General features: G+C 34.6%; 1 protein-coding gene across 2 annotated transcripts in view; it reads right to left on the bottom strand.

The window, feature by feature from the left end:
* Window positions 1–2,201: 2,201 nt before the first annotated feature.
* The window catches only part of PPP1R3A (protein phosphatase 1 regulatory subunit 3A), a 70,276-nt gene continuing 60,150 nt past the window's right edge, over window positions 2,202–12,327 (bottom strand). For both annotated transcript variants that reach the window (XM_052000418.1, XM_052000420.1), the window contains exon 4: window positions 2,202–11,441. In XM_052000418.1, coding sequence (XP_051856378.1) covers window positions 8,790–11,441 — 2,652 coding nt within the window. In that variant the 3' untranslated portion in view covers window positions 2,202–8,789. The remainder of the gene's footprint in view (window positions 11,442–12,327) is intronic.

Below are 12,327 nucleotides of genomic sequence, written 5' to 3'. Positions count from 1 at the left end.
TGAACTAGATAGTCTCTAAGATCTCTTACAATTCTAAATGTATCATTCTGTATGAATGTATATAGTATGTTCTATGTAAGTATATTAATATAAAATATACTACCATGTAACAAATACAGCTGTCAAGGACCTAAAATGTATCAAGAATGATACTAAGTTTAATAACAAACACATACACATATACTTTAAAATTAAATACTGAACTGAATATATTTCACCCTTCCAGCTTGCCTTCTTTCTTTCTGCCTCCTTCTTCATTCTCCACCCCTTCCCATAAACACATATATAATGTCAGATGTAGTTGTCGATAATTCTGCCTAATTCCAAAAGACTTGGGCTGAAACTAGATGCCTTGCTTTTGAAAGGTCAGACTGTCAGTTTTATTTCATACAGTGTGACAGGTGGACCTGTGAACTAGAATTGAATGATATCTGAAAGGGAGGTAGAAGGGTAGAAGGGTCAAGGAAGTGACAGAAAAGAAGCCTGTAAGAACAAGGGGGGTGTCTGACCTATGAATTGGAGTTGATTAAGTGAAACCTGGGGTTCAGACCTCAGTCCTTTCTAGACCTATCTGGTTTAAGTGTTCCCCATGTCATGTCCCCTCTGATTAGGAGACTTTGTAAGGATTTCCAGAGAACTACTTTGTGAAAAATTTTGTTTGGAATGTGAAGGTGGTTTTCATTCCCTTATTTTAGGGATCCTAGCTGCCTTTCTAACTTGGAAAGACTTGTCTCAAATATTTCCTGCTCTGGGTATGAACGCAGAAAACCTGATAATTTTGTGAATATCTTCTCCTTAACTTTTTTTTTTTAAGTTATCAAGTAGAAGCTAATTTCACATTATGAAATGTAAAATTGTCACATAAATGATGAAAGGAAAAAAGTTCTTTTTCACAAAATAACCCTACTTTTTCACATAAATAGTTTATTTGTGTATATGAGGTATTTACTGAGTAAAAGCCATGATTTAATTTAATTTTATTAGATAGTTATAAAATGGGATTTTACTTTGTGATGCTTTCACAAATGTTCTTTGGTTAACCAAAATTTTTTTTATAAACACTTTTTTGAAATCACCATATGTAAAATTGCTAAAAGCAGATCCTGAGTGTTTTAAGTGGTTATGAGCAGGGATTTTCAATCTACTACAATGAATATCAAGTCCTTTATTATTGAGTTTAGAACAGAAAAAAAAGCCCTTAGAAATTGGGCTAATCCATTCCCCTTATTTTCAAGATGAAGAAACTGAAGCTAAAACAAATTAAATGCCTTTCCTAGCTTTATCAGACTATTAAATAGCAAAGCCAAGTCTCAGACCCAGGTCTTTTGATTACAAATCTAGGGTTTCTCCCACCACATTATTAGACCTTAAAAATTAGGTAGTCTCTTTTGTCCCCCACCCTCATGAAAGGTCATGAAAAACTGTGAAGACTGAGTTAGTATTCTGGATGCCTTAGAATTAGCCAGAGTCAGGATAAGAGAAAGATTTTGGTCTTTATTCTTGGTCTTTAGGGGTAGAAGTGAAGGGGATGGACGCAAGCTCTCTACAATTTCCCTTCTCCTGATCTACTGCAAAAGTGACTCTGGCTTGTCTTACTCCACCCCCTAATCCCTCCTACAGTTCTCTATACACCAAAAGATTGAGCCAGCACAGAAATAATGGGAAGAGCCATTTTCCAAGCATATGCTAATAGAGTATTGTCCAATTGGTAATTATCCTTAAGTGCTTGGTTGTCTGATTCCAGTCAGAGTTTCAGCCCTTTACAAAAAACAACCCCTAATCTTTACAAAGTTAAACAGCCGAGGGAGACTTCATTGACTGAAGACTTTAAAACCATGATGTCTTGTTTCATATTAATCTTTCCAGATTACTTACTTCCCATTTTAAATTTGGAGAAACTGAGGACTGAGAAGTTTGGATGAAGTGCTTCATCCAATAAAGTCAATGAGGAAGCTACTAAGTGAAGGATAGAACCCAGATCTCCTGCCCTTCAGACTGATGGTGTTTTTTCTTCAAGATTAAAGAGCTAATATCCTTGGTGTTGGTGTCTAGAAGTGGAGGACCATAGAGGGGAGAAAAAGGGAGCTCCTAGGAAACAGGAAAAATCCCTGGCTTTTTGAGCACAGAGCATTAATTCCTGAACAACATCACATGGAAAAAAAAAAAAAACTGGGGAAGCATTCCAGGAAAATAAATAGCAGTGAAGGAAAAAAATGCCTTTATTTAGAGATTGCCTTCCATCGACTTTCTATATCTCTTGTATACATATAGTTATATCCACGATGTCTCCCCCATTAGAATCCCCCAAAGGTCCTTGAGGGAAAGATTTTGGCCTTTCTTTGTATCTTCAGTACAGTGACTAGCATGTAGTAAGTATTTAATAACTATATACATTGGTTAACTAATTGAAAAAGGGAAGGGGTTGTGTAGCATCATAAATAAACCCATCTCCTTCCTTTTCCTCAGCAGATGTCTCTTTCTGTATCTTATAAAGTGTATCTTGAGGAAAATTTAAATTTATTTCCACCCAGAACCATATTAACCAATGTGTCATAGTAATGAATATCATGGTGAAAAAGACATGTGTTACAACAATAAGAGACCAGTGTCAGATACCCTTGACATTTTCTGAAACTCATTACATTTCTTGTCGTTGAACATTTCTACTTGAAAGTTGCTTTAAAGATAGGTATAAAAAGAAATCATTTCAATTTTTGTAGAATCAGGTGGGAATAAAGACTAATTTTATTAATAGATAGATATTTAATACTTTTGAAACATCACAGATTAAATAGTTACAGAGAAGATAAAATTCAAAACCTGTTAGAGTAAGGCTATTAAAACTAAAATATCTTTTACACATTAAGCACAGCTTTGAATATACTTCATATTTTCATTAATCAGTTGTCTTTTTAATTACTTAATCGGCATTAGTCATATCATTTAGGATGTATTTATTTAACAATTTCTGGTCAAAGTGGACAAATGTGATAATCAGTGCAGAAGAAATCCAGTTCACTTCCCTTGTTTGTGGCTCTATTTGCTTGCCTTAAAAGTTGACATACAGCACAGGTGTAAAATTGACCAGATCAGCCAGTCTCAAAGGTCATAACAGCAGTTGCTAGGATTGAATTTCTTGCACTTTAAACCTTGTGATGGTTGGTGCTTTTAAAACTAATGAGCTACTTCGTCTAAAAAACATTTTCTTGTACCATCAACTTCCACATTAACTACTAAATTAAGGAATTATTCTTCTAATTTGCAATCTGTATGTTGTAGCATATGAAGAGGATGTGGCTGCTTTGGGAATGTTGAAGAGAAAGAAAAGCTGCTTAATATTTAAGAGGAACAGAAGGAACGAAGCATTTCCCTTTTCCCCACACCCAGTAGCCCATGGCATTTTTATTTGTATATCCCAATTATCTTTTCACTTTTATTTTGGTCACTTTCCTCCTAAAAAATTGAAGAAAAGAGGGGGAAAGGAGAATAGAGCATAGGGAGATATCCTGGAAGCCATGAAAACACCATTCAACTCCTACCGCTGATTCATATTGGCTATGTGACTCTGGACAAGTCACTAACTTTTTAGGGCTCCAGGCAGCCAACTAAAGTTGCAAATTGTTGTGAAGAAATGAATCTGTATTGGTAGAGGACGTTTCTTCACTGTGGGAGTTCATTTTCAAATTAAATTACAGGTCTAGTTCCAATATCTATATCTATATCTCTCTCTTTCTATCTTTTAAACAATATTTTCCTAAAATAATTTAATGATTTTGGGTGAATTTATACAATAATTTAAAAATAAATTAAACTTCCCAAAGCATTATCCCCTCACATCTACAAGATTTCTTTTCTTCAAGAGGCGTTCTCCTCTGATCATTGGCTATCAAAGATTGTTCCACTTTTGAGCCCTTCATTTATTGGGATTCTAAACTATTATTCACATTATCAAAAATATTCCTGCTAATTAGTTTTAACAAATATTTTATTGAGCACCTGCTACATATGTACCCAATACTTTGCCTCCTTTGGAAGTTCTTTAGGAATTTCCAGTTTACTATGGAAAATAAGATGACATAAACAATAACTTTACAAAGAGTATATAATTGTTTCCAAATAATTATTTTGAACATCAACTACTATAGGATTTCATGGAAAGGAAAAATCAATGTGGGTTAGAGTACTGTTAAGAAAGGTTTTATAATTGTGTAATTGGAGAGGTGTAATTGAAAATGACATTGAAAAATGACTAAAATTTAGATAGAAAAAGGATAAGAAGGTTTCAGATAAAGGAGACAGCATGAAAAAGAGAACTAAGGAAGAAATAAACATGGGTTATTCTGGAAACAAGGAGATGTTAGTCTACTTTTGCTACAGGGTTTGAATTAAGGAGCAGAGGAGTACAACTTCAGGAAGCGTAGCTGAGCAAGATTGTAAATGGCAAATTCATTTAAACAATAGCCTAATTAAACACCATCAGAAGTCTAAATTGATGGTCAAAACCAATTAGATCATGGACACCAAAGTCAAATATAAATTTTTTAAAAATTGTCTACACTTAAGGATTATCCATGTCACTAATTCCTTCCATGAATATGGCAATCAGAGGTGAATGCATTGAAAGAAGCATGAGAATTTTTCATTGTTGAAATGTCATATATTTTATTTTTTCTATTTTGAAAAAATGAAATGAAGCATTCAAGCAAAATGCTGAACTTAGGATGATGGGCCTTTTAAGATTTTTAACAGTTTCAATAATTGCCTATCTTATGACACTTAAAAGCATTTATCTCCCCCAAAAATAAAACCATAAACTAATAGGAAGGAGTTTCAGGATAGTCATGGGGAAATGGTAGATTTTCAATCAAGCCAATATTAAATAGATAAAGAGAATGTGTCCTCCTGGTACATATTAATAATTCATTAGGGAAATGGCTTATGATTTCTTCAGTTAGGAATCTCCTGGTGTGGCTATTCATTATGTCAATGCTGGATATCTGTAACTTTCTCAGTAACTTTTAGAATTAAGAAGCTTCCTGAAGACCTGAAATTTTAAATTACTTGTCCAATAGTCACACAGAGAATATGTTTTAGAGGCATGACTTGAATCCAGTTTTCCTGATTCCAAATTTGGCCCTCTATCTACTCTACCACTCCACCTAAAATGACTTTTTAAATTTGTTCTTCTCATGCTGGAGAGGTTGTAGTAATAGTAGGTCAATATCTCCTTTTAGAATCATAGGGAAAAACTAGAATATGGTCTCATAGTAACAGAACAGGATGACATTAAAAACAATAACAATTAAGAAAACCCTGTCTATAAATACATTCATATTAGCCTTAGCAGATGTCCATCCCCTGAAGGTAGAGAGCACTAATCCCATCCACTTATATCTTATATGATCCATATGTAAAAAGAAGCACCAAGATCTTACACTCAGTCTTTAAATATGAGACACAGAATTCCTTTAATTCACCAAGTCAGTGTCCAGAATGGTTGATATCACAAATAATTATATAGGAGACAGACTCCTATAATCAGGAAAACCCATGTTGCATTAGATTTAATTTACCATATTGATCTGTAGTAAAGCATTTAATGAAATAATAAAGCACTATACAAAATACTTGAATGGGTTGGTCCTTGAGGTAATAGTTGACTCTTGGTTCCAGTCATTTTTGTTTTTCTTTAAGAGTGAAGACTATGACCTAGTCAGTCAGCCTGATAACTGAAAAGGAGGTAACAATATTCAACAAGATTACAGTGATGGATTTGCCAACATGGGTCTTGATTTGTTCAAGAAGAAGAAAAAGAATTTGTAGAACAATCTACCTGTCTCTTTGAGAGCGAAGTTGTTCAAGTGAGGTCATGGTATTCTCTCAGAAAAGAGGGATGCCTTCTTATGCATTCCTGAGATTTCTTAAAAGTTCCAAACTAGGAGATGAGATTGTCCTTTCTCTGTGCTATTGGAATTCTGATAGATGGGAACAATTCTATGGACTTACTTTTTTTTTTTTTTTTTTTTTTTTTTTTTTTTTTTTTTTTTTTTTTTAACAAAAGGAGTCTACTGAAAAGGATTGGGATGTCTTATACAAATTTGAATTTTTAAACCAATTATTTTTACTAGTGGCATAGCTCATTCTGCTAGTTAATTTTTAGAATTTTCTTTCTTACTTATAGCCAGCAGACTGGGCAAGATAGAATATGAAGGTTTAACAATTCATATTACTTATACAATTCAGGCAGTAGACATGTGATTCACTTTACTTTGCTTACTACAATGCCACAAACCCTTTGAATACTCAACAAATGCATATGGATGGATATTGATGGCAATGATACTTGTAAAGATTACACCTGCCATGTTAATTCAGGGATAGATCTTGGATAAGTGAAGATTGCTAGTATTCGCTGCATGCCATTTTTCCTATTCAATATAGTGGTGCGACCAAAACAGACTTGCCTAAATCTATCTTTCTACCTACCTATCAAGATTTCCCCAAGGGATTATCACTTTATTTCATTCTTTATATGAAAATTGCTCCATAAGAAACAATAGGAAAGTCAGTGCCTAAACCTGGTACCAATTTTTTCACTGCACGATAAATATACAACTGAATATTTTTCCATCCTAAGGAGGTTGCTAATATCACACTACAAATAAATTTTGAGATAGTTTTGAAAGTAAATGTTATCAAAAATCAAATATAGGCAGTAAAGTTTGTTCTTTTAAATGCATAATTGTAGTCCAGGCACCTATGTTCAATAAAGCAATATAGTATTTTGTTTTGCAATAATAAGATATGACATATTCACTAAAACCCTTAAAGGTAGAATGCAAAAATCATACCATTAAGACCTGAAGAAATGCTATTATTAACTACAGTGTTTCTCCAAACTTTGTATAAACCTGTCAACAAAATTATCAACCCAACAGTTTTAGAGATAATATTCTAGATATTGCCTACAGTATTCCACTTGTATTTTAATGAAAATATACTAGCTCAAACAATCAAATATTTGCCCCAAGTTCTATCTCAGAGTGTTTATATATGTTAGTCTAAAAAGCTAATGTCAGTCATCTAGTCTGAATGGCATTTGATATGCATGGAATCATATAATCTGGAACAAGTAAGGTAGCTGAAATTATCTAATATGAAGAGAGAAAAATACATTCTCCTTTTGCATGAGAATTAGCTAAAACTAAATTTATCATAATTTTCTCTTTATACAATGCATCCAGAGTTTTTATTATGATATATAAAATGAAGTTTAAGAAATAGTTCTTAGATATATATAGCTTTATGTACAACTTTTGATTTTTGGTTTATCATTTTCATGAGATGAGGTATGTTGCTATTATCTCTGAGGATGAATCTCTGAAATAAAGAGATGAAAAAAGTGCAACAGAAAGAATAACTGATATGAAGTCTCTTTCATGGTCTCTAGAAGTAACTAAATAAATTCAAACATTCACTAAGTTCACCATTTGGGAGAGACTCCAAAGGGTGTCCAAAGTAAAATATACCATCAAAATTTTAATGATATTTCCACTTGATAAAATGATCAATTCCCACTACTCTATAAAATTAACTATATATAATAATAGATGTTGCCAGTTACCTCTATATCAGAAAAACTTCTATTTCCTATTGAGTATGTTCTTACAACTGATTATTATCAACTTTAAAATGTTTTATCCACCTTAGCAAGCTAATAAATTAGAAGTTATGAATGTAACTAGTGTTTAATTGTTGGGTTTTTGTGTGTAGAAAAGTGTTGGTTTGCTTATTTTTAATGTTTAAAATGAAAATGAATTAAAATCTTGCTTTTACCTTTTTTTGTTTAAAGAAAAAGAAATCACATCTAAATGTACCAAGTATCAGAAGTTCTTTTTAAAAAATTATTATTTAATGCTTTATGCTTCATAGGTACAAATGCTTTCCAAAGTAATGCTTTTGAAAAAATGAATTCAAATTTTTTTATCTCAAATAGAATCTTGTCAATGAAATTATTCAGTTGTGCTACAATCTACTTTACAATACTAAAAAAAAAAAAAAAAAAAAAAAAGGAAAAACACTCACCCAAAAAAGTTTTGTGGAATTGAGTTTTAAGCTATCCATTATTTCAATCTTTATTACCTTTGTGGTATGGAAGTACCTACTTTTATTTTGCCAAAATTTGACATGTACAAACTTGTATTTATGGTTCTTAAGCTCTGTTTCCCAATATGCAGATAATGTCTTTAAACAATGAAATGGAAATGAAAAGACCTATTTGCTCTCCCAGCAAATAATTTCTAGGAAATAATAGCAACACATGTGGGAAATACAAAAATTGTATGGCCAGTACTGGGGGATTTTAAAAGTCCTCCTACGATTGGCTTTGTTTTAAATATTTTTAAAATTATTTTGTAAAGCCTTGATGGGGAGAGGGTTGAAGCTTTATTGTAAAAGAAATGAATGGAAGAAAATGGCACTTTTAAGTAGTGAGGAGACATGAAGCATTGCATCTTCATAGCCTGCTAAGGAGCAACAGCTGCACCTAATTTTAACTTGACGTGCTTCAGATCTCATATTCATATAGGTATTTAATGATCCAAACATAATGGTCCTATATAGAATAATTACTTATATGAAGGAGTGAACTTCATATGCATCCCTTTTTAAACCAATCCTTCAAGAGAAAAACTGTGCTGGTTCTTTGAACGATGAATATTCCCTTTTAACAATCAAAATGTTTGGGGCATAATAGCTTAAATTTTAAGTGAATAATAAAATCTGTGTGGTTACTTCTTTTTGACAGGTTCTTGAGGTCGCCCTCCTTCCCAAGATAGCCAGTACAAAGAAAAAAGGTAGAAGACCAAGCCAATCATTAAGTCAAAATAGTAGGTTGTTAGGAGAAACAGAATGAACAAGAGGAAATAGGATATTTTAGAGCTGTATTTTGACTCACTGGCCAGAGTTTGATTGTCCTGGACAGGGAGATTGGAGGAGTCAGACCTGTTACCTGGCTTGGAACCCGGGGAGGCTAATTCTTGTCCATAGCTTATTAATTCAGCAGTTTCACCACTTGTTTCTTCTATCTCCTCAACAGGCTCACTGATTAAAATCATTGGCCCTAAAGACTTCTCCATGTTATTTTCTGCCCGTTGGGAACTTTCATCTGGGAACCTTTCTCTCCCATCACTGGAAGTCAATATGCTTGAACTCTTGCTATATTCTTGAGGTACAGGCCCAGGATATTGGTTTTTCTTACTATACTGGACTTCACTGTAGGGGTCATATTTGAACTCTGATGTAGTAGAAATGGAGTTGATTGACATGGTAGTCACTGGATAATCTGTAGTAAATGCTTCCTCATTGTATTGAGTTTTATTAGGACAAATGGAAACAGAAGTGCCATTTTGAGGACATATGCTTCTTTCAGAATTGAAGCTTTGATGAGCAAGAGCAACCAAATCAGCATTCTTCTGAGGGAGACTTTGGGCCTCTGAATGATATATATTTTTCTTTAAAATTTTTGGAACAGTAGCTAACTGTGCTGAATAGAAATCCGGTTCTGAGCTTGCTTTTCCATTCTCAGGAGTGACCTGCCTAGATTCTCCTACAATTGCAATATTTCTAATGCCATGCTCTGCCCTGTCAAGTATTTCCCCTGGATTGCACTGAGACATAGTTTCTTCCTTTCGTGTTTCATCTATGTGTACATTATAAATACCTAAATGTGATTTCTTTTCAAAGTCAATGTCATAGATTACATCCACTGAATCCCGATGACAAAGGGTATAATGTGAATCATCATTTCTCCCTTCATGTGGATCAAACGCTGTTTCCCTTTCCTCAGTGGGCCTGTCACTTAGAGAAGTCTCTTGAGGTAGCTTAGCAATTATTGCTTTTTCTCTAGCAGACATGCTTTCTAGAGTACTTTCTGATGTTGTCTTAATTATATAAGCTGTACCTGCTTCTGCTTTCTCGGTAATACCATGATCAGCTACAGAAGACAGTTCACATCTCACTGTTTCTTGGCAGGTAAACAATTCTTCTGTAGGAGTAACATTCAGGTTCCTTGTATTATCTCTTATTTCCCACTTGTCTTCACCATCTGCTTGTTCCTTGATCTGTTCTGTTCTATTTGTCTTACTCTCTTTTAAAACTACCTGACTTTCCAGAATGTTCCAACTTTGATTTCCACATGCAATCTTATTCCGATCGTCAGAAATATTCCTATCTGATTTCTCTCTTTGAACCCGGGGAAGATACTGATCAGTTTGCAAGACATTTCCATTTTCTGGTGAGCAAACTTGGCCATGCATTCTTTCTGGAGTGGTGCCTTCTGAATTCACTAGATCACTCCTTTGGGCTGTAAACCCATCTTTGGGGCTAGCTAAATCAGTTCTGAGAGAATTTGATCTAGCAACTCTGGGTGCCAAGTCACAGGAGCTAGCAGAGATCTCATTTCCTTTGCTCTGAGAGTCATGAAAGGAATTATTACTAGCTTGACTCATGTTAACACCAGTTTCAGGATGCCCTCTTCTCTCTTGATGGTCTGTTGAGGTAGACACATTTTCATTTTGCCTTTCATTAATGCCAAATTTGATTCTTTGTTCCTCCTTTTCTTTAATGTTCCCACGCCCTTTTCTAGAAGCTCTCTTTTCTGTAACAGGACATTCTTTGGAAGCATTCATACGGGCAGGTATATAAGCAAGAGACTCTCTTGTTGGACATTCCCAATCTTTGGCTTCAATCATCTTAGTTCTTTCTCCTTTGCCTTGATCAGCATTGCCTGCCAAAGGCAAATATGCAGTTGGACTAGATGTTTGCAATTTGTGACCCTCTTCAGCTGGATTGGCATTATCATCCAGTACTTCCATGCCTCCTGGACCTAATGGCACTAATTTGTCATCCTGTGAAGAAACTGTTTCCACTGTCAATTCATGGGACTTTTTGTAGGTATGAGCATTCCCCTGGCTGGTAAATGGTCTCTCCGCCATCTCACTTCCCATTGTACCCTCACTTTTACTTTTTGAATTATCCGCCCATTTTATTCCTTGATTTTCTGATTCATCTAGAAAAGAAGAATGTTTATCCTGTCGCCTTATAAGGAGACTCCCAAGTGATGGAGAAGTCTCACCACTCTCAGTGTACTTCAATGATGGTTTGCTGCTATTTGCTAGACCTGAAGGAAGTTCCTCTGCTGGTTGGTGACTAATTTCATTTTTCAAGGAACACTTTGGGTTGCTGTATAATTCTCCCCTTAAAGGATTTTCTGTTGATGAACTGGGAGACAAAGGCCTCCTGAGCAAGTCTCTGCTTATCTCACCGAGGGTTTGCTGATTCTCAAATTCTTCAGCTGTATTTGAAAAATTAACTGACTCTGTTGTAAATGAACTTTCATCTTTGGTAGAAGGACTTCTAGTTCTTACTGAGTACTGATTTAGCTTTGGGGGGAAAAAAAGAAGAAAATAATGACCAAAAGAGCTTTTGAAAACATGCACAATGAATTAAGTAGGTTTCATTTGCCCAGCTAGTAAGTTCCAGGCACAGTCCCATTACCTCATTTCATTTATGGTTTTCTTACAGGCTTCGAAACAGGATGTTTTTTTGGGGGGAATCCTGCTAAAGTATGATTTGGGGATGAGATTACTAAGGAAAAGGCCAAAAACTAATCACTTTCCTTCCCAGACTCCAAATATCACATTATATTATTCAACTGTTCTTGCTTGTCATTGCTCTCTCTCCTCACTTAGGATATACACATTGATAGCTCCATGCTAATCAATTAGAGAGTAGCTTCCTGGGTGCCCCTTGCTACATTTACACTTGCTGTAGGTGCCCCCATTACAGTTTCTCTTATTAATATGTTTTCTGCAAAGCCTCTGCAAACTATTAATAGCAAAACGTCACTCAAAGAAAAGTGAGGGAGTTAATGTCTCTGCAAATTCTGTTTTAATGACCCTCTGCCAACTGGTACTCAAATGTATTTGAGCTCTTCAGTGATGCCAACTGTCAGGATTTAACAGTGAGATGCCTGTGTTTTTTTTTTCTCCTCATAACTGACATTTGCATGATCTCAATAATTATATGCAAATCTTACGATTTCCCCTTCTTCTCACATAAGGCTCATGTTACTTGTCAACTGCACAGCTGTCTTGCAAGCCAATGCCTGTGGGTTTCACAGATTTGGTTGTATTTCCATCTATTATAGAGCTTCATTGTTTTATGCATTAACATCGGCATGGTGCAAATTAGCATCTAAATTACCGTTCCCTGTTCATTTATTGGACGTACAATCTCAGTGACTTCTAAACAAACTTTTATATTTGA

The sequence above is a fragment of the Antechinus flavipes genome, chromosome 5 (genome assembly GCF_016432865.1).
Source record: "Antechinus flavipes isolate AdamAnt ecotype Samford, QLD, Australia chromosome 5, AdamAnt_v2, whole genome shotgun sequence".
In the NCBI taxonomy this organism is placed as follows: Eukaryota; Metazoa; Chordata; class Mammalia; order Dasyuromorphia; family Dasyuridae; genus Antechinus; species Antechinus flavipes.
This window is presented reverse-complemented; position numbering and strand designations above follow the sequence as displayed.